At 35.6% G+C, this 21,934-nt stretch overlaps 4 protein-coding genes across 5 annotated transcripts in view; 1 reads left to right on the top strand and 3 right to left on the bottom strand.

Moving 5' to 3' along the window:
* LOC141822123 (serine/threonine-protein kinase ATM) overlaps positions 1-10,791 on the bottom strand; it is a gene marked incomplete in the record, with an annotated part of 41,628 nt that extends 30,837 nt beyond the window's left edge. Inside the window, 6 exon segments of the mRNA XM_074709552.1 lie at positions 7,098-7,254; positions 7,578-7,770; positions 7,860-8,021; positions 8,590-8,733; positions 10,458-10,566; positions 10,645-10,791. Coding sequence (XP_074565653.1) covers positions 7,098-7,254; positions 7,578-7,770; positions 7,860-8,021; positions 8,590-8,733; positions 10,458-10,566; positions 10,645-10,713 — 834 coding nt within the window.
* A 1,488-nt stretch (positions 10,792-12,279) lies between these two features.
* Positions 12,280-14,378, top strand: LOC141821386 (tubby-like F-box protein 5). Its single transcript, XM_074708811.1, has 5 exons — positions 12,280-12,482; positions 12,608-13,093; positions 13,245-13,332; positions 13,450-13,582; positions 13,662-14,378. Exons 2-5 carry the CDS (start codon positions 12,752-12,754, stop codon positions 14,332-14,334), a joined length of 1,236 nt encoding a protein of 411 aa, XP_074564912.1. The 5' UTR covers positions 12,280-12,482; positions 12,608-12,751; the 3' UTR covers positions 14,335-14,378.
* A 522-nt stretch (positions 14,379-14,900) lies between these two features.
* LOC141821385 (uncharacterized) lies at positions 14,901-16,523 on the bottom strand. Its single transcript, XM_074708810.1, has one exon. It carries the CDS (start codon positions 16,521-16,523, stop codon positions 14,901-14,903), a length of 1,623 nt encoding a protein of 540 aa, XP_074564911.1.
* Positions 16,524-17,162: 639 nt separating this feature from the next.
* Positions 17,163-17,883, bottom strand: LOC141821387 (transcription factor BEE 2-like). 2 transcript variants are annotated; one of them, XM_074708812.1, is made up of 4 exons: positions 17,776-17,883; positions 17,606-17,698; positions 17,491-17,527; positions 17,331-17,347 (listed from the first exon to the last, which is right to left on the bottom strand). In XM_074708812.1, the coding sequence occupies exons 1-4, from the start codon at positions 17,881-17,883 to the stop codon at positions 17,331-17,333; spliced, it is 255 nt and encodes an 84-aa protein (XP_074564913.1). The 2 variants fall into 2 exon arrangements, 1 of the variants encoding a protein (XP_074564913.1); XR_012601214.1 differs by lacking the exons at positions 17,331-17,347; positions 17,776-17,883 and adding an exon at positions 17,163-17,308 and having other exon boundaries at positions 17,606-17,633.
* Between the last annotated feature and the right edge of the window lie 4,051 nt (positions 17,884-21,934).

Genomic DNA, 21,934 nt, shown 5'->3' with positions numbered 1-21,934 from the left:
AATTTCTTATTCGGTTAAACTGAATTAATTAAATTAGAAAAATAATTTATAAATTTTAAATAAATAAATTTATAAATCCCTAATTCATTAGTAAAAATTTTATAATATTTAAAAAAATTTGGTTAATTCGGTCGAAAATCGAATTAACCGATAAAATATTGGTTCGGTTTGTTCGGTTTTTATTGAAAAATTTGGTCGGTTCGGTTGGTTCGAAAAAAATCGATTTATTCGGTTTTCGATTTAATTTGATTCAGTTCAGTTCGATTTTAACCGAATACTCACCCCTATCGATAATCCTATGAAACCGCTGACAAGAAAGATGACCATGCAGACGATCCAAATAACAAGGATGGTGATGGGTTTTGATTTTGATTTTGATTTTGGTGGGGGCAAGGACGATAATAATCAAGCTTAAAATCATAAAATTTTTATCGTAATTTAATTTAACGATCAATTTTGTATTCAGTTACTAAAATTAACAGTTGCTGTAGAGTTCGGTTGTTAAATTCAGCCGATTTAAAATTCGATCGCTAAAATTAGTAATCTGAATTTGTTTTCGGTCGTTAATGTTAGCGAATGAATTTGTATTCGGTCGTTAATTTTATCGTTAATATTTTAAAAATTTCATCACCGTCTCTCTATTTTTCTATTTTATGTTTTATTTACATACATATCAAAATTCTATACAATTCATATTCAAAATACATATCATAAATTTATTATATACACAATCCATATTACTTTGATATTCAAACGATATAAAATATCCACATGAAATAAAATATGCAAACGATACAATATGATGCAATATCCAAACGATATAAAATATTTATATCTACCTAATTGAGATCTTGTTTATGTTATAGTATAAACAAGCGATGAGTTGGTGGGAGGATATATGCCCCTTTTTCGAATGGATCCTGTGACAGGGAAGATGTGAGTTTTGTTTATTTTTCATTAAATTTCCTTTTATTTTATTTTATACTAGGATTAAATTTCTTTTTATGGTGCTACAGATAGTGTGTCCCTTGTAGGAAACTGCACTTAGAGAGCTGCGCGCGTGCAGAGAGGGACGCTGAGATGAATAGAGCTATTAAGGAGGAGGAAGCGTGCCTGCGTGAAGAGAGGTTCGCGAGTGAAGAGAGGCTCGCTGAGATAAATAGGACTATTAAAATTTCTTATTCGGTTAAACCGAATTAATTAAATTAGAAAAATAATTTATAAATTTTAAATAAATAAATTTATAAATCCCTAATTCATTAGTAAAAATTTTATAATATTTAAAAAAATTTGGTTAATTCGGTCGAAAACCGAATTAACCGATAAAATATTGGTTCGGTTTGTTCGGTTTTTATTGAAAAATTTGGTCGGTTCGGTTGGTTCGAAAAAAATCGATTTATTCGGTTTTCGGTTTAATTTGATTCAGTTCAGTTCGATTTTAACCGAATACTCACCCCTATTGATAATCCTTGTGAAACCGCTGACAAGAAAGATGACCATGCAGACGATCCAAATAACAAGGATGGTGATGGGTTTTGATTTTGATTTTGATTTTGGTGGGGGCAAGGACGATAATAATCAAGCTTAAAATCATAAAATTTTTATCGTAATTTAATTTAACGATCGATTTTGTATTCAGTTACTAAAATTAACAGTTGTTGTAGAGTTCGGTTGTTAAATTAACGACCGATTTAAAATTCGATCGCTAAAATTAGTAATCGAATTTGTTTTCGGTCGTTAATGTTAGCGATCGAATTTGTATTCGGTCGTTAATTTTATCGTTAATATTTTAAAAATTTCATCACCGTCTCTCTATTTTTCTATTTTATGTTTTATTTACATACATATCAAAATTCTATACAATTCATATTCAAAATACATATCATAAATTTATTATATACACAATCCATATTACTTTGATATTCAAACGATATAAAATATCCACATGAAATAAAATATGCAAACGATACAATATGATGCAATATCCAAACGATATAAAATATTTATATCTACCTAATTGAGATCTTGTTTATGTTATAGTATAAACAAGCGATGAGTTGGTGGGAGGATATATGCCCCTTTTTTCGAATGGATCCTGTGACAGGGAAGATGTGAGTTTTGTTTATTTTTCATTAAATTTCCTTTTATTTTATTTTATACTAGGATTAAATTTCTTTTTATGGTGCTACAGATACTGTGTCCCTTGTAGGAAACTGCACTTAGAGAGCTGCGCGCGTGCAGAAAGGGACGCTGAGATGAATAGAGCTATTAAGGAGGAGGAAGCGTGCCTGCGTGAAGAGAGGTTCGCGAGTGAAGAGAGGCTCGCTGAGATAAATAGGACTATTAAAATTTCTTATTCGGTTAAACCGAATTAATTAAATTAGAAAAATAATTTATAAATTTTAAATAAATAAATTTATAAATCCCTAATTCATTAGTAAAAATTTTATAATATTTAAAAAAATTTGGTTAATTCGGTCGAAAACCGAATTAACCGATAAAATATTGGTTCGGTTTGTTCGGTTTTTATTGAAAAATTTGGTCGGTTCGGTTGGTTCGAAAAAAATCGATTTATTCGGTTTTCGATTTAATTTGATTCAGTTCAGTTCGATTTTAACCGAATACTCACCCCTATCGATAATCCTTGTGAAACCGCTGACAAGAAAGATGACCATGCAGACGATCCAAATAACAAGGATGGTGATGGGTTTTGATTTTGATTTTGATTTTGGTGGGGGCAAGGACGATAATAATCAAGCTTAAAATCATAAAATTTTTATCGTAATTTATTTTAACGATCGATTTTGTATTCAGTTACTAAAATTAACAGTTGCTGTAGAGTTCGGTTGTTAAATTAACGACCGATTTAAAATTCGATCGCTAAAATTAGTAATCGAATTTGTTTTCGGTCGTTAATGTTAGCGATCGAATTTGTATTCGGTCGTTAATTTTATCGTTAATATTTTAAAAATTTCATCACCGTCTCTCTATTTTTCTATTTTATGTTTTATTTACATACATATCAAAATTCTATACAATTCATATTCAAAATACATATCATAAATTTATTATATACACAATCCATATTACTTTGATATTCAAACGATATAAAATATCCACATGAAATAAAATATGCAAACGATACAATATGATGCAATATCCAAACGATATAAAATATTTATATCTACCTAATTGAGATCTTGTTTATGTTATAGTATAAACAAGCGATGAGTTGGTGGGAGGATATATGCCCCTTTTTTCGAATGGATCCTGTGACAGGGAAGATGTGAGTTTTGTTTATTTTTCATTAAATTTCCTTTTATTTTATTTTATACTAGGATTAAATTTCTTTTTATGGTGCTACAGATAGTGTGTCCCTTGTAGGAAACTGCACTTAGAGAGCTGCGCGCGTGCAGAGAGGGACGCTGAGATGAATAGAGCTATTAAGGAGGAGGAAGCGTGCCTGCGTGAAGAGAGGTTCGCGAGTGAAGAGAGGCTCGCTGAGATAAATAGGACTATTAAAATTTCTTATTCGGTTAAACCGAATTAATTAAATTAGAAAAATAATTTATAAATTTTAAATAAATAAATTTATAAATCCCTAATTCATTAGTAAAAATTTTATAATATTTAAAAAAATTTGGTTAATTCGGTCGAAAACCGAATTAACCGATAAAATATTGGTTCGGTTTGTTCGGTTTTTATTGAAAAATTTGGTCGGTTCGGTTGGTTCGAAAAAAATCGATTTATTCGGTTTTCGGTTTAATTTGATTCAGTTCAGTTCGATTTTAACCGAATACTCACCCCTATCGATAATCCTTGTGAAACCGCTGACAAGAAAGATGACCATGCAGACGATCCAAATAACAAGGATGGTGATGGGTTTTGATTTTGATTTTGATTTTGGTGGGGGCAAGGACGATAATAATCAAGCTTAAAATCATAAAATTTTTATCGTAATTTAATTTAACGATCGATTTTGTATTCAGTTACTAAAATTAACAGTTGCTGTAGAGTTCGGTTGTTAAATTAACGACCGATTTAAAATTCGATCGCTAAAATTAGTAATCGAATTTGTTTTCGGTCGTTAATGTTAGCGATCGAATTTGTATTCGGTCGTTAATTTTATCGTTAATATTTTAAAAATTTCATCACCGTCTCTCTATTTTTCTATTTTATGTTTTATTTACATACATATCAAAATTCTATACAATTCATATTCAAAATACATATCATAAATTTATTATATACACAATCCATATTACTTTGATATTCAAACGATATAAAATATCCACATGAAATAAAATATGCAAACGATACAATATGATGCAATATCCAAACGATATAAAATATTTATATCTACCTAATTGAGATCTTGTTTATGTTATAGTATAAACAAGCGATGAGTTGGTGGGAGGATATATGCCCCTTTTTTCGAATGGATCCTGTGACAAGGAAGATGTGAGTTTTGTTTATTTTTCATTAAATTTCCTTTTATTTTATTTTATACTAGGATTAAATTTCTTTTTATGGTGCTACAGATACTGTGTCCCTTGTAGGAAACTGCACTTAGAGAGCTGCGCGCGTGCAGAGAGGGACGCTGAGATGAATAGAGCTATTAAGGAGGAGGAAGCGTGCCTGCGTGAAGAGAGGTTCGCGAGTGAAGAGAGGCTCGCTGAGATAAATAGGACTATTAAAATTTCTTATTCGGTTAAACTGAATTAATTAAATTAGAAAAATAATTTATAAATTTTAAATAAATAAATTTATAAATCCCTAATTCATTAGTAAAAATTTTATAATATTTAAAAAAATTTGGTTAATTCGGTCGAAAACCGAATTAACCGATAAAATATTGGTTCGGTTTGTTCGGTTTTTATTGAAAAATTTGGTCGGTTCGGTTGGTTCGAAAAAAATCGATTTATTCGGTTTTCGATTTAATTTGATTCAGTTCAGTTCGATTTTAACCGAATACTCACCCCTATCGATAATCCTTGTGAAACCGCTGACAAGAAAGATGACCATGCAGACGATCCAAATAACAAGGATGGTGATGGGTTTTGATTTTGATTTTGATTTTGGTGGGGGCAAGGACGATAATAATCAAGCTTAAAATCATAAAATTTTTATCGTAATTTAATTTAACGATCGATTTTGTATTCAGTTACTAAAATTAACAGTTGCTGTAGAGTTCGGTTGTTAAATTAACGACCGATTTAAAATTCGATCGCTAAAATTAGTAATCGAATTTGTTTTCGGTCGTTAATGTTAGCGATCGAATTTGTATTCGGTCGTTAATTTTATCGTTAATATTTTAAAAATTTCATCACCGTCTCTCTATTTTTCTATTTTATGTTTTATTTACATACATATCAAAATTCTATACAATTCATATTCAAAATACATATCATAAATTTATTATATACACAATCCATATTACTTTGATATTCAAACGATATAAAATATCCACATGAAATAAAATATGCAAACGATACAATATGATGCAATATCCAAACGATATAAAATATTTATATCTACCTAATTGAGATCTTGTTTATGTTATAGTATAAACAAGCGATGAGTTGGTGGGAGGATATATGCCCCTTTTTTCGAATGGATCCTGTGACAGGGAAGATGTGAGTTTTGTTTATTTTTCATTAAATTTCCTTTTATTTTATTTTATACTAGGATTAAATTTCTTTTTATGGTGCTACAGATAGTGTGTCCCTTGTAGGAAACTGCACTTAGAGAGCTGCGCGCGTGCAGAGAGGGACGCTGAGATGAATAGAGCTATTAAGGAGGAGGAAGCGTGCCTGCGTGAAGAGAGGTTCGCGAGTGAAGAGAGGCTCGCTGAGATAAATAGGACTATTAAAATTTCTTATTCGGTTAATCCGAATTAATTAAATTAGAAAAATAATTTATAAATTTTAAATAAATAAATTTATAAATCCCTAATTCATTAGTAAAAATTTTATAATATTTAAAAAAATTTGGTTAATTCGGACGAAAACCAAATTAACCGATAAAATATTGGTTCGGTTTGTTCGGTTTTTATTGAAAAATTTGGTCGGTTCGGTTGGTTCGAAAAAATTCGATTTATTCGGTTTTCGGTTTAATTTGATTCAGTTCAGTTCGATTTTAACCGAATACTCACCCCTATCGATAATCCTTGTGAAACCGCTGACAAGAAAGATGACCATGCAGACGATCCAAATAACAAGGATGGTGATGGGTTTTGATTTTGATTTTGATTTTGGTGGGGGCAAGGACGATAATAATCAAGCTTAAAATCATAAAATTTTTATCGTAATTTAATTTAACGATCGATTTTGTATTCAGTTACTAAAATTAACAGTTGCTGTAGAGTTCGGTTGTTAAATTAACGACCGATTTAAAATTCGATCGCTAAAATTAGTAATCGAATTTGTTTTCGATCGTTAATGTTAGCGATCGAATTTGTATTCGGTCGTTAATTTTATCGTTAATATTTTAAAAATTTCATCACCGTCTCTCTATTTTTCTATTTTATGTTTTATTTACATACATATCAAAATTCTATACAATTCATATTCAAAATACATATCATAAATTTATTATATACACAATCCATATTACTTTGATATTCAAACGATATAAAATATCCACATGAAATAAAATATGCAAACGATACAATATGATGCAATATCCAAACGATATAAAATATTTATATCTACTTAATTGAGATCTTGTTTATGTTATAGTATAAACAAGCGATGAGTTGGTGGGAGGATATATGCCCCTTTTTTCGAATGGATCCTGTGACAGGGAAGATGTGAGTTTTGTTTATTTTTCATTAAATTTCCTTTTATTTTATTTTATACTAGGATTAAATTTCTTTTTATGGTGCTACAGATACTGTGTCCCTTGTAGGAAACTGCACTTAGAGAGCTGCGCGCGTGCAGAGAGGGGACGCTGAGATGAATAGAGCTATTAAGGAGGAGGAAGCGTGCCTGCGTGAAGAGAGGTTCGCGAGTGAAGAGAGGCTCGCTGAGATAAATAGGAATGCAAATGAAGTAAAATCAGTAGCCACAAAGGTTCAAGAGATTATGGCAAGCAACCTTTAGTCCTTGATCATGAGTGGTAAGCCAACACCTGAATATAATTTCCTTCACAGCAAAATGAATCTCCAAAGCCTGATGGCCAAGATTCGGACCATCTCTTAACAAGTATGTATTCAGGCATTCCATGAGTTTCCTTAAAATCTTCCCTTCATTCCTGAACAACGCCAAAAGTGCATTTGATATCAGAAATATTTGAAGTTTGATCTCTGAAGACACTTTTTTTTTGTTAAGGATAGTAATGGTGATCATTACTCATATCTTTTGATATTGAAATTCATTTTTTTGAGGTTCACAATGATAGCTCCTTTCTATGAAAAAGATTCATACATGTACTGATACTATATACAGTTGGAAACTCAACATTACTAGTAGCTTTGATAGTTATCTTTGCTTTGAAGTCAGTTTTAGTAGTTCTATTTCGACTAATACAAGCATATATAATATGACGATATCAAGAACCAACAAGATACTGCTTACCTCACTTTGGAGAAAATTTTTGTAAATGTCTGCACAACATCTTCTCGGATGTTATCTGGATAATCACCTGGTGGGTTTTCTAAGAGAACATAAAGAATTATGATACTGCGGAAAATATCCTCATTGGAACTGGCCTGGCTAGGATTCACATCCATCAGTGTACCCAACTTGGTGGTGTAGAGAACTACTAGACCTGCTAGCAGAGAGATCTAGAGTGTCACTGACATGAAAGTTTATAGTGTGTCTTAAATGGTTGCAAGAGCTAATACAAGAAACACCCACCGCAATAAACCCGCTTCCTCATTTGATATCGGTACTCTTTGACAGTTAGAAGATGCCTAAGAATGCTGCTGTATTCTAACTGATAGCTAGGAACATCCTTAATAACATCCAATGCATGATTGAATACCACTTTCGCAACAGAAAATAAAAGAAATTTGTTCCCTGCAACAATATATATTTTCTCAAAAGATATTAAATCATAAAAAGACATGTTTCTGCTTCCAAAATATCTACAAAAACAAATACATGCTTGACAGAACTGTTTCTAGATAAAATGAAACAATGAAAATGAATCAAGGGCAAGAAATTAGAATCAGACCAAAAGCATTGAGCGTTTGGTCACTAGCCACTGTGCTTACTATGACTTGCAAATGGCTTTATTGATGTCACTAACATTACAGGATGTGAAGTCACTCACTAAGTTGCATATGCACTTTCTCAAATATCAAACAACACCATAGCAACTAATTTAGCTAGCATCTAAGCTAAGCTTCGTAATAGCCATAGCTATCAAGTCCTAACATATTGGTGCTAAGCATCCCGACAAATTATCACTATCAAATGAAACCTATAATTGAGGTGGTGCAATTTGAGGTAGAAGATGATGTTTAATTAAATAATAAAGCAAAAGTTACAACTTTTCAAGACTACATAATGTTGACAAGCTATGTATCAAGAACACATGATAACAGGAAATGGATAAATCATCTGAAACCATTCTTCTGCATACCTGAGATCCTTGCATCCTCTGCAGATTGAATTGTAGATCGAAGAGTCTTTGCAAAGATCAACTTTGGTGGCCGTTTCTTGCTTGTAGAAATTTCTGACAAGATGCATCTCATGAGCAACGTGACTAGAAAAGGCCATGTCTCCGCTGCCAAAATTAGCAACAAAATCACATGGATGCAAAGATCAAACTCTTATTGGGGTTTAAAGATGAAACATAAACAATCTTAAGTAACTTTCATAGAATATGAAATGTAAATATCTTAACATTAAGCTCATGGAGGGTTTATATATATATATATATATATATATATATATATATATATATATATATATATTTTGATATTTCTCTTCAAACAAGTGCTTAACAAGTAGCCCAACAGCAAGTATTGAGTCAATTCTCAATTGTTAACGTAATGATACATTGCAGCATTCTCCAACATTCATTAATTTTTCACTAAATTGACAAAAATCAATGACTAGTATCACTGGATGATTTATTCTCTCCAGAAATGTCCTTATAACATAGTTAGATCACCATACTAATCCAAATAAATAGCAGTTGAAGTATAGCATCCACCTCCATCTTTGAATCCTAGAGTTGGTGCTTATTTTGAAATTTAAAATTAGTTTTTTCTTTCCAGACAACAAACTAATCAGGAAAAGACAGATGGATTTCATCCACACATCCTTATAACTTTCTTCGTGTTTTTAATATGATATCCCGTGCTTTAATTACCACTTGAGCATGAGGTGCATATTAACTAGATATACAAGTATCAATCTCAATTCTCAAAAGACCACTGAATGCGATCTTACAAGTTTGCCATGTTTACATGCTATTTTAGAAAAAAATGCATTTACAGTTGAGGTGATGAAGAGTCTTTCATGCTGGCATCAAAGGATTGACCACATTTCTCCTTGACTTCATAATAACCTAACAGCATTGCATTGGAACAGTAAACACTTAATCCTAAGATAGGATCTTTAGATTCAGTAATTGGCCAATGTCAACTTTCAAAAATAGCATGAATACTTTGTTAAGTGATGGATCAATGTCATGCTAAGCAGCTTCGCATAGCATTCTACATGTAGTCTATAATGGTGGAGAGGGATTGTTTTATTTATGTACGCCAACTGAGATAATGATCATTTTGCAGAAACCTAAGAGGATCAAGTTGGCATAGTGCCTAGCTAGGTACCAAGCGCTTTACCTGGGAGATAAAGGTTGCAGAGGATTCGAACTCAAGAATTGAAGATGCACAGGTAAGTAGGCCATCAAGCATTGAGGGGCAACCTAGGGGTGGGTTGGTGTCTGGCACAGCAACCAGAAGCCACTTACATAAACATAGTTCCAGATACAAGCATCTGGAATGTCAAGAATACGTGATGAGACTTGAGGTTGGGTGTTTGGGAGTGAAGTTCAGGTCCGAGGAGGACAATAGAAGAATAAGGCAACAAGACGTTACCATTGTAGTATGGTGGAAATGTCTCCTGCCACAGAGTTCACCTGACGAACACCAGAAGATGCTTTCAGTTATGTTGGTCAGCATCATTCAATCAAGAGTCAGCACAAGATTGTTAATGTCCTATTTGGACATGGATTCACGCTATATGGCAGGAGAATAGCACTATGAATCAGACTGCTAACAACAGGCAAAAGCATGTTTCACGAGGTTTTTATTGAACACATAGTTGGTGCTATTTGTGCTTCATTTACAGGTGCACATCCTATAGTCCCATGTTACCTGCTTTGATCGACTTTGGACCTTACCCGCGAGAAAGTGTCAAACCCTAAGTAACAACTAGATCATTCTATAAACGGTATTACGATTTGTAATCTAACTAATACTTGCATTGCAAACAACTCACAGTGTGGGATCTCGTCTGGCTTGATCTTGGCGGTGTTCCGGCTAAGAAGCTTGCAGAAATCGACCGATCGCTCACCTTCTAACCAGCTACTCAAAAGTTTCACCCCTTCCTGGCGGAGACGATATCGTAAATGGAAGGAAGTATCAACTATAGTGAGTATAAGGACAGTGCGAGGGAGGATGCTCACCTCTCGAGCTTTGGCTTTATCGGACGATAGCTTGGAGACGATCTCCTGGACATCCCTCGAGGTCGCCATGGCTCCGGAAATGGCCTTCGCCTCCTACTTCGCCATGGTGATGGAGCGCAAAGGCTCTCGTGAGGGTTTGGGGGGAATATTAAAGAGAAATGCTTTCCTAATCTTTTGTATACTTTCTCATTTAAATAATCAGCAATGAAAATTAAAGAGGATAAATTATTATTAGAAGTTATTCGTAAAATTTTAAGTTTGAAATTAAATATAAGCGCTCTATTTTAAAAATATAAAATGGAAACAAAATCAGTCCTGTATAATTCTAAAAATAATGAAAATAAATTAAAACTGTTTTTCCTTCCCTCTCCTTTTTTCAATTAAAAAATATAATAATAAAAAAATTAGGGATTAAAATAATATCTTTTGCTTGTTCAAATAATAATTGTATAGCGAATGAGATTTTCTTTTAGGTTCATAAGAAGCTAGAAGAGGATACGATTCCTTATTTTTCTCCATTTTTAAAAATAGTGCTTAAATTTTCATCTAAGAACATGGTTGAACAATTAACAAGTAAAATTTCATCCAAAAAAAGTATCTTTGCTAAAATACTCTTCAAAGTTTATTGTTTAATTATTAATAGGTAAAAATTAAATGAGCGTCCATATTTAAAAAATCATATTTTCAATTAAAGTTAAATAGATATTCCTTTAATATTTTTATCTTAAAAATACCTCTTAATCATGCATTATTATAACAATTATCGATAGTTACAACACGTATAAAAGTTATACAATAGTTGTTATAACATATTTATGATAAGTTTATAACATGTAGAAGTTACCAAGTAACTGTTACAATGTGTATAAATCACCGAATAACTACTACAATATGTAGAATATACCCAATGGTTACTATAATGTGTTTAAGATTTATACTATATAGAAATTACGAGTGGCTACTATAATATGTAAAAGATACACAATAGTTGTTATAATATATTTACGGTGAATAATCTAGGATTTTATGATTTAGAATCTCTTAATAATATTATATCAAAATATTATTTACAAATTTGATCAAAATTAATTAAATTTCATTGAAAATCACTTTAAAATATTTATAGAAATTATTAAGTAGTTACTATAATTTTAAATCTAACAACTACTCAGTAGTTTATATGATGTAAATTTTAAATCTTAAATTTACTATATTGAAATATCTATCAGTAGCTACCACAATAACGATGGATCAAGAGATATTTTAGAAATAAAATCGCTGATGAATGGCTATTTATTTTTTTTTAAAAGGGAATATCATGTTTCTTCTTTGATTTCTATCCATTATTAATTATTGCAAAAATTAGACAATTTGATTGCATGTATACTCTCTCTTATCGATTCGTTTGGATCCGTTTCAAAATGCCACGTCAAACCAAACAATTATTTCAACGTTAAGACGCGAGAAGCGGTTCTTATTTTGAAGATTCCAGAAATTATCGATCGCCCTTCATTCGTATTACAAAATTAAATTAATTAATATTATAAATAATATTGTAGAGATATATATATGTATAGATCCCATGAAGACGAAGAGAAAGAGACAGGCAGGAGATTTTTTTTAGGAGGGGATTGAAGCCGTCCTGGTGCTTTTCTCCGAGCGAAACGTTCTCCGTCATTTGGACAATCCATGTTTCCACTCGGGAAATCGGAACTCCGTCTTCCTTCCACCTCTCTCGGTTCGAACGATCGACCGAAGGGGGAGGGAAGTTTTCTTTGTCGCGATTGTTCTTGTCGTTGATCCTTGAGAAAAGGCGGAGAGGAAAAGGTGGCTTTTTGGCGAGTAGCGTTTTGTTTTTTTGTTTGAGTTCAGGCTTGGAGATTTCCGCCGTTGTTTTGATTCGTCTCTGCCGGATCACAGCTGCAAGCAAGACGTTGATCTGACACATTTTGTTTCTTTCTAGGGGAGACTTTGATCAAGGTATCAGAAGCATAAACTGAAAACGGATGCTGAAAATTTGGGTTTCTTGCCCGAGGGCATTATATCTACAAAACCTCACATCGGGAGATAAAATTCCAAATCGTAACGTCGCGAGGGGTGGGTGCAAATGCCATTGAAGAGCCTCGTCCGCGAGTTGAAGGAGAAGAGAAATGGCAGTGGAAGCATGCCTAGGAGAAGAGGGCGTACGGAAGGGGCGATGGTCGTGCAGGACCGTGGAGGCCCAAATCGGCCGAAGCTGGAGGTACGACAGGAAAGGTGGGCGGATCTACCGCCAGAGCTATTACGGGACATCATCAAGAGGGTGGAGGAGAGTGAGGTGTCATGGCCGGCGAGAAGAAGTGTGCTAGGGTGCGCAGCGGCGTGTCGTTCATGGCGGAACGTCACGAAGGAAATCATCAGATCCCCTGAGGAATGCGGGCGGATCACCTTCCCTATCTCCCTAAAGCAGGTTGCTTTACCTCTGATTTCGTTCCATCCTGTACACTTCACCCTAGATACCATTATGCTTCGGCTTGAGATGATATTGCAATGGATTTTACCATGTAGCTTGCTCTGTTTCTTTCTTTCTCTTGATTGTTACTTTGTCTGCTTGAAAATAGCCTGCACCTCGAGATTATCCGATTCAATGTTTTATCAAAAGGGAACGAGCAAAGTCGACATTCCATTTGTATCTGGGTCTAAGCCCATGTAAGAATATTTTCCCAATTCAATAGTTGTTTGTAGGTTTCTGCACTTGTTATATGCACCTTTTGGTTTGGATTAGAACATCTTTTGATGATGATGGTGACTATTTGACCATTTCAGCGCTTCAGGAGCAGCATGACAAGTTGTTGCTAGCAGCGCGCAAGATCAGAAGAGCAACTAACACATATTTTGTGATCTCATTGACTGCTAATGACTTCTCTCTAGCTAGCAATACCTGCATTGGAAAAGTGAGGCAAGTGATCTCTTCTATTACACTTCAAAATCTACATTTTCCATCTTGTTTCTCTAATAGTTTTCTGGATCTCAACCAGGTCAAACTTTCTAGGAACCAAGTTCATGGTTTATGATACCGAACCTGCTTATGTTGCCGCATTATCTCTAGGCAATCATTCAAGCCGAAGGATCAATTCCAAGCAAGTTTCACTCAGAACATCAATCAGCAATTGTGTCATAGCTACTATTTCTTATGAGCTCAATGTTCTCCCAACTCGTGGCCCAAGAAGAATGCAGTGCACCATGCACTCAATTCCCTTATCTTCCATCAAGGAAGGTGGAAATGTCCCAGCACCCCGGAGTTCCATCAACTATATTCATGAAAAATCCTCCAGAGTACATGCTGCGAGGGACAAGAAGCCTGTGCTAGAGTTTTCCTCCACCGGTCTCACTGACTCGTTTTCACCTGTCCGGTCTGTTGAGGAGTCACTCGCTCTTAAGAATAAGTCCCCTAGATGGCATGAACAACTCCAATGCTGGTGTCTGAACTTTAGAGGACGAGTAACTATGGCTTCTGTCAAAAATTTTCAGCTTGTGGCAGCTGTAAAACCTTCCTGCAGCATCTCTCCAGTTGAGCAAGAAAAGGTTATTCTTCAGTTTGGAAAGATAGGAAAGGACATTTTTACCATGGATTATAAGTATCCACTCTCTGCATTTCAAGCATTTGCTATTTGCTTGACAAGCTTTGACTCTAAGCGAGCATGTGAATGAATTATTGTCAAATAGAGGTACACCAGTATTTGTTTTCTCGCAACTATTTACTTCCTCGTGTCTAAATTTGCTAGATTTTTGTGGAGGGAGTGTTAATATTCATCAAATCTTAATCATCTGACACATGCATGTCATATGCTTTAATGCACTGTCAGAATTATCCACCTTAAAATTGAGTTAGACCAAATGGTTTAGCATCATCATCTGATCAATAAAGGTACTTGCTCTACAAATGTAGCTGAAAGCGGTGTTACTAAAGTTCTAGTGTTGTTTACGTACATACACACACAAGTTGTAAATATGGGCAGGCCATTGGCCTTCACTTAAAAAATGTTGGAATAAGTTCATCTTTACATCTCACATAATAAAACAATCAAGGGTAAACAATTGCTTTATGATTAAGTATGCAAACTGCTACACTCTCCATTCTACAAATCAAAGTGCAAGCATGGACATCTACACATATTATGCAAATGCCATAAATTTCTTTCTCATCAATGCTATATATATTGGGAACCATATCAATTACAACATAGAAATTTCTCTGAAATGTTAGCTAAAGGGCCTCAGGCATTCCCCTTTTTGATACTAGTCTGGTTGGTGAGAGATTTAGCTGGATTTGTGTGAAATGCACTCTGCAGGGACTGGATTGGTCTTATCTCATCCTTTGAATTTGCAAATTCAGCTGGTTTAGTAGAGAATATCAAGTGAACTCCTGGATCTTCTTGGGTGCAAGAACTCTCATGAATCAATGAGTTGTTGATGCTCTGAACATTGCTATTCACACTTGTGCTAATTGAGGGGACTTCAGTACTTTCCATTTTAGGAGCTTTGTCATTGACTTTGCTTCCTGCACTTGGATGCTCTTCAACAGTGGATCCTCTCCTAGAACGTGCCGTATCAAGTGTCTTGCGTCCTATGTGCATGGATGCACCACTATTTTCTCCAGCTAGAGTAATAATGCTGATTCCATGTTCACTACCCCCTTGTAGCGACTGCTCGATATTCAACTTCTGGGCCAACTCGTTTCCATCCTTGTTCTCTGTTTGGAGACCGTGTCCACCACGAGTTGCTGAACCTTGTGGAATCTTGGGATCCACTATTGTTTGCTGCTTTTCTTCTAAACCCATCTTACTTCCTTGGGTATCAGGTTGCTTCTCTTCAACTTTTTCATTTGTTATTTTTGTTTTTGGACTGTGATGGCTTATCTCTCTTGTAACTTCGAGATCTTTTGTTATGCTTTCTCCATTCACATGTTGTGTTGGCTGTTCCTCATTTACAGTTTCAGCATTAGCTTGTGTGTGTATGGAGGTCTCTGAGTCTTCTTTTTCTTCAACATCCATTTCTTCTTCTTCCTGAACCTGAGAAGTGTATATGTTTGCTACTGAATCTGGATATGTTATCCCTTTATCAGTTAATGGCGTCTCTTTCGGAATTGCGCTACTCGTAGGAATCATGGTTTCTATTGTGTGCTCTAACTCAGGTGCAGATACAGTTTCTGGCTGTGTTAATTGTGAATCTGGTTCTACTTGTTTTGGAGGTTGAGTAGTTTGCGATTCCTGAGTAGGTTCTTTAGTTGTCTTTTCATGCATTTCAGTTTGCAAGGTTGTTGGGGTTTGAGATACTTCCTGAGTTAATGTCAGTTGTTGCGGTTGATGAACACCTGGAGACGACGGAGTTGGCGATACGTCGGTCGTTGCAGCTGGATCTTCTCTTCTCGATCCTCTTGGAGATGAGCTCGAGGCCGGAGAGAATCTACTCGGAGGAGTAGGCTGTTGAGGCACTTCGTCGGTTGCCCGCCTTGAAGGTGATGCTTTTGGTGAAGGTGTATGAGTCCTTTGAGACGGTGGCAACTCTTGATCGTCTTCTGGTGATATTTCGACCGGCATTGGATCTTCCTCTCGCGCAGTGGGGCCTGAGACTGGAGAAAGCTTCATCGAAGGTGGTTGTCGTCGTTCCATAGGTGAAGGTGCAGGCAAAGGAGATGGTGGTGGTGTTGGTGGTGGTGGTGGTGATGGTGCAGTCGATGAAGGTAGGGAAGGCCTTTTCGATGGCGGTTTAGATGGAGCTGGGGCTGTTGTTTTTGGCTGTTTCGACGAAGAGGCCTTCCCGGTGGTCGTACGAGGAGCGGTGCTCGGGTTCCATGGCCAAAAGCGAAAAGGTTGCTTCTTCTTGGGTTGGTTGGCCATGAATGCTCCTGGTGTTTTCTCCAATCGAAGATGATACGATGAATGGCGCCCTCATCGTGTATCATATATATATAGCTATAGATGATCCAAAGAACTCTTTTCTAATTAGGTTTTGCATCTAATTCTTTGATTTCCCATGTCTCGTGGAGATTCTGAAATTTGGTATATCTTAGATTCATTGCTTTGCATCAAATCGAAGCATTCTTTTGTGTGTCTTGCCATCCACCCTTAGCATCTTTTGAATAGGTTATTCTTTTTCAATATCGGGCAAGACGCCACAGCAAGGAAGAATGCTTGACCTCGAGCTCGAATCTTAAACAGGGCAAATATTCTGAAGGTCTTGATGAATTTATCTAACAGACCAATTAGAAGAAAGATTATTTATCTAAGATCTTTGAATTATTAACAAATAATAATCAACTGGCAAAAATGGAAAAAAAATAATAGGGTAAAAATTAAAGGAACTTACTTTTTCTTTTTAAATCATCAAAGTGATGTCCCTCTGTTTTTATCATGAATTTGACATATGTAATAATATTCATATTATAGCAGTTAAGATTTTATTTATCTTATTCAATAACATTCACGTTGTAGCAGTTCGTAACTGCTATAACACGACTTATCTTGTTCATATGATTAACTATTCTAGATGTTCAGGGAGGTTGAATTATACGATACACATGATTTATGATTACATCCCAGCAGATAACGCTCAGTAATTAAGCAACCCCCGTTTCTGCTCAGGAATCACATCTCCATCTTCAGATTGTCAGGCAAGGCATTTCCTGCAAGACACAATTATTGTTTTTAATCTCTTATCTCATCTGTGAAATTGTTATAAGTTGGTTATGTTTTCTGTTCATCTCTCGACGAATCAGATCATAATAAGACTTTTTCTTTTCTTTTCCTTTTATATATCCTTTTAGTGGCAAAAACATGTATCACAGTTGATGTTAAGGATCTTTACCTTGCATGAATAGCTGGAAGTCAACCCCATACAAACCCTGCGACAATCAGAATCAATGCTCATGAGATCTTTCAACTCAAAAAAAAAAAAAACGAAAAACTGATGAAAATTTTACATTAGACACTGGATCTGAGGAATCCATGAACATGCCCATGCTGCTTGATCTGGAGTCTGCAGGATCCACAGCAGCAAGCTTCATTGACAGGAACTGCTCGAGGAGCTGCTGGTTAGAGCTCTGGCGCCAACAAACAAGTAATCTTATAGCAATCTGAAGCATGTATGCACCTCGACTTGTCGTTGGAGGGACTGAACATAGTCGATGATCTCGTCGAGCAAGCCGGCCATTCCAGTGACCTTACTGCATCCGGGCACCAGTTCCTGGAGGCATTTCATCCTCTGGCTGATCCTTTCCCTCCTCACCTGCAAACTTTTTCAAGTCAATATGCGAGCTTAGTGGAGGTGCCCAGTTAACTGGACTTTGCATACTCTTTCAGCCAAACTATGGCTATTGGTGGCTTGTCCCCGGCGAGCTCTGACGTGAATGTAATCAGTCTTTGGTGCCTTCTCCTTCTCCTTCGATACCGCTGCCGGTCTTCTTCCTCTCGTCGCCTTTGATTTGGGAGAGCTCTGCAGCTTTCTCTTCCTTGTGATACATGTTTCCTCACCATTTGCAGCAACAGCAACAGGGTTTTGAGTGCTCAAGAGATCAGGGCAGCCATTGCTGAAGCCATTGGAAAGAAACCTCTGCATGATAAGGGATGAGCCACAGGGATTGCAATAACATGAAATGTGTTGAGTGTGTATATATAGCAAAATTGAGAAGGGGTAGATAATATTAGTAGTTCTGGGATGAGTACAATTTGCAATCTTAAACAAATAACTACAAAAATAATGGTGAAACTAAAGATAGTTAAAGCGATTGGTTAAAGTTCTAATCTGTAAACTAATCTGAGTTCATATCATCAATGCTCCAAGAGTTGTATCTTTCAGCTTCTTTTACTGTTGTTGGATTGACATCGTTTCCAGGTACAGAAGACTGCATTTACACTGTTTGGAATTCAAGCATGGCTCTCAGACATGTCGGCTGCTGTCCCATGAGTTCATGTATGTAAACTTAGCCATTGGTGTGCTTAGCTTGCATTCTTCTTCTTCTTTTTGGTGTGGTGCCATTCATAATTAATGACCTCAATAAATGTCTTTGATTAATGGAGTTAGGCATTTCATGGCTTACAGTTAATTATTATTATCTGAACAGCAGCTTTTTAAATAAAGAACTGAAGGTTCAAGGAAATTTCAGCCAAATTATAAAACAATGTGAGCAACCTAATCCATAATGCTTTACAGTAGTTATATAGTACAGTATATATCAAGCTAATGAACACGAACAAGTTGCTGCTTTATAACAAGAGCTGGCAAAGATGAGGTTTTGAAGTCATAGTAAAGGTTTTAATGCCATACGAGTATAAAACATGTGTGTTTTCAGTATTCAGTAACACCAAAGGTAGCAACAGATCCAAGGAAAAGGGACTCCACCGATTCATAAATGCTCTTCTCCTGCAAGGATTTATGCTGAAATAAGTCTGACAAAAGTGAACACGTCGAGCCATAAATTAAATGTGCTGTTGAATGCATGCCACCTTCAAAGACTGGAGCTCGCAGTCCCTTTTTCTGAGCTGAGTAAGTCTGATTCTATTGCGTGCCAAACAAGAAGTCAAGCTGCCAGTTGGTGTTCTTCAGTAGCTGCTTGACCTACTAGTCAATATCACCAAGCATCTTGCACTTAAATTCTGGACATTAAATATAAGCTGTAATTGTGATTGATACTGTAAACTTGCAGCAAAGTAGACAGTAATGAGTAATCAGTATCTTTTATCTCATAAGAGCATCGACATTGGACATATATTTAAAGCAGGAAACAAAGGAGAGCAAGTAGAGGTCTCTCCTACACTCTTTCATGTGGCTCTGTCTCCAGTTGCTGTGGCCATTGAGGCCACCCTGCAACCTACCACACAACCAGTTTTCATCCACCATCAACTCTCATTTCAATCTATTATTATTATTTTCTTATTCAGAAAATAAAATGTATTCTGTAGACATTTTATAGTAGTTATATGACTGGCTTTAATGGTTGATCAAAGTAGTTGATGCAGTGTGTCTGCTTGAATCCTCTAAATTCTATCTGATCTAGTGTATATATATATATATATAATGATCAAGTCAATACTAGATTGAGAAGGGATGAAAATGAAAGAATAATAATAGTGTTAGTACCTTTGCTGTCCTATTTACAGGGACATGCTCCCTAACCCTAATGGACTCTTGAGTCTCAGATTTACTAGGCTGGAAGAGGAGCAAAGTCCCCTGGTATCACATTCATTTGAGAATTCATTGCTTAGCTTAAGCTCTTTGAGATATAAATGCAGCTTTTAGTAAGCGAATGCTCAAGTCACAGTTTATCTTTCCAAAAATGAATGCTCTTTTTTTTTTACAATTCATTTAATTCTTTCTATTTCCAAGCTCCTGTTGCTTTTGAGGAACTTTTCAATGAACTATGGATCATCAAAAGCTACAAGTCTCCAAATGAATCATCTAAAACAAATCATTATGTAGATTCCATATACATGTTGAAAAAGATTTTTCTTTTCAAAAAGTACTTTTACTCTCATGAGATCACTGTATGTGAGGTTTTTAAATTTTTAAGTGGCTTTGTAATTTCTGTTTCAGAACGGTCACAACAACTCACCAAAAGTGGCTTTGTAATTTTCAAGGCAGAGATCAAATATACCATTCAATGCAGTGACCACATGGTTGAGGGGTTCATAATCATTTTAGTGTTTCTACAAAAGAAACACAAGTAGACATCCATCACAGACAGTAATCAAACATGAACTTTGCAGTAACAAATGTTTCAAGCTGTGGATTGTGGGTTTGCTGATGCAACAAGACTCCAATGAACAATGATACAAAAATCCAAAGAATGTAGTGATACGCAGACAAGAAAAGGAAATCCTTCAAGATCCAGACAGAAACCTGATACAATGCTGCTCCAAGAACAGTATGCTTTTTTTTTTTTTGCTGTTCAACCGATTGGAAGCTTGCAATCTGATTCAATTGTTAGCAGCTCATTGAGTTTATAAAGCAACTGCATACCTATCGCCTTTATCGCCGAACAAAAAGCGCTCAAGATTTCAACTTTATCGTCACAGGAGCCGGCGCCGGAGAAGGCGCTTGATCTCTCCTCTTTGCCACGGGGGTCTTGACCTGGTGAGCATCTGAAGAGCCCATCATTCTCCTGCTGACCTTGATTTCGAGCAACGCCCCACCTGGATCTGCAGGAACTAGTTGGGTTCAGATTCTCAGAAAGGAGGCGGCTTTAGTGGATTGGAGCGGAGATCTTGATCAGGAGATGGGGAAAAACTGGATGTTCGATCGACTATCCAAATAAGGGGGAGAGGAAAGCTTACCGGCGGCGACAAGGTGGTTTGGCTTTGCCGACGCAGACCAGGATATGAGCGTTGGGGTGATCACGGTGAGCAGAGCCCAGCAGGCGAAGATCAAGACGTACGCTCTGGGCGGCATTGCCGTGAGCAAGATTGGATCTTGAGGCGGGCGGGTGGAAGACTCAACTGAACTCCGAGCAGCAGATCAGGAGGCACAAACTTGGCTGGGACTGAAGAAGAGGAGAAAACAAAAATAGTAGACAAGGAAATGAGAGAAAATTTCACTTTGGTCTTCGATTTTGTTACAATTTTCGTTTCACCCTTTTGATTTTGATAAATTGCATATTGATAGAAGATCAACCAACGGAAAGGCTGACGGTTGCATCGCAAGTGTCAATGTGGAATTATGTGAAATTCTGGACAAATTTTGAATAAATTATTGGAAGCTTAGTTTGTATGAGATTCACACAAGTTTCAACCCAATTGATCGAATTGGGACTTCCTGTACATGTAAATGAAGAGACTCTTATTATGCCCCGAGGCATAGCTGAGTTCATTACGACGCAGCAGATTTATTAAAGAGGACAAGAGTTTCTCTCAATTATTCATAAATAGTCGTTTATGTGAATAAAGTAACGGATTCCACCTTTTTAGAGAAGAAGATACTTCTATTATTATTATTTAATAATTTATATATTTTTAAATATTTAATTTTATAAATTTTTTTTATTAATTATCAAAATAAATCAGAAAGTACAAATGACAGATCACTCAACCATCAACATTCTAAAATTGTCTTTACATTTGTAACACACCATAGTTAGAAATTGATTCATAATCAATATTCTAAAATTATCTTTTCATTAAAAAAAATTAATCTATAATGCTTCCAGTTAAAATTACGAGAATATTTTATCGATGCACCATAACCTCAGGGTCAAAGAGACTTGTAAATACAATACTTAAAATCACAATACAATACTTAAAATCCAAAAAACGAAAAA

Source organism: Curcuma longa, chromosome 2, assembly GCF_044706935.1.
Source record: "Curcuma longa cultivar G26 ecotype Majalengka, Jawa Barat chromosome 2, ITB_CL_G26_1.1, whole genome shotgun sequence".
NCBI classification, from domain to species: Eukaryota; Viridiplantae; Streptophyta; class Magnoliopsida; order Zingiberales; family Zingiberaceae; genus Curcuma; species Curcuma longa.
Note: the sequence above shows the minus strand (reverse complement) of the source record. Positions and strands in the feature narration are given on the sequence as shown.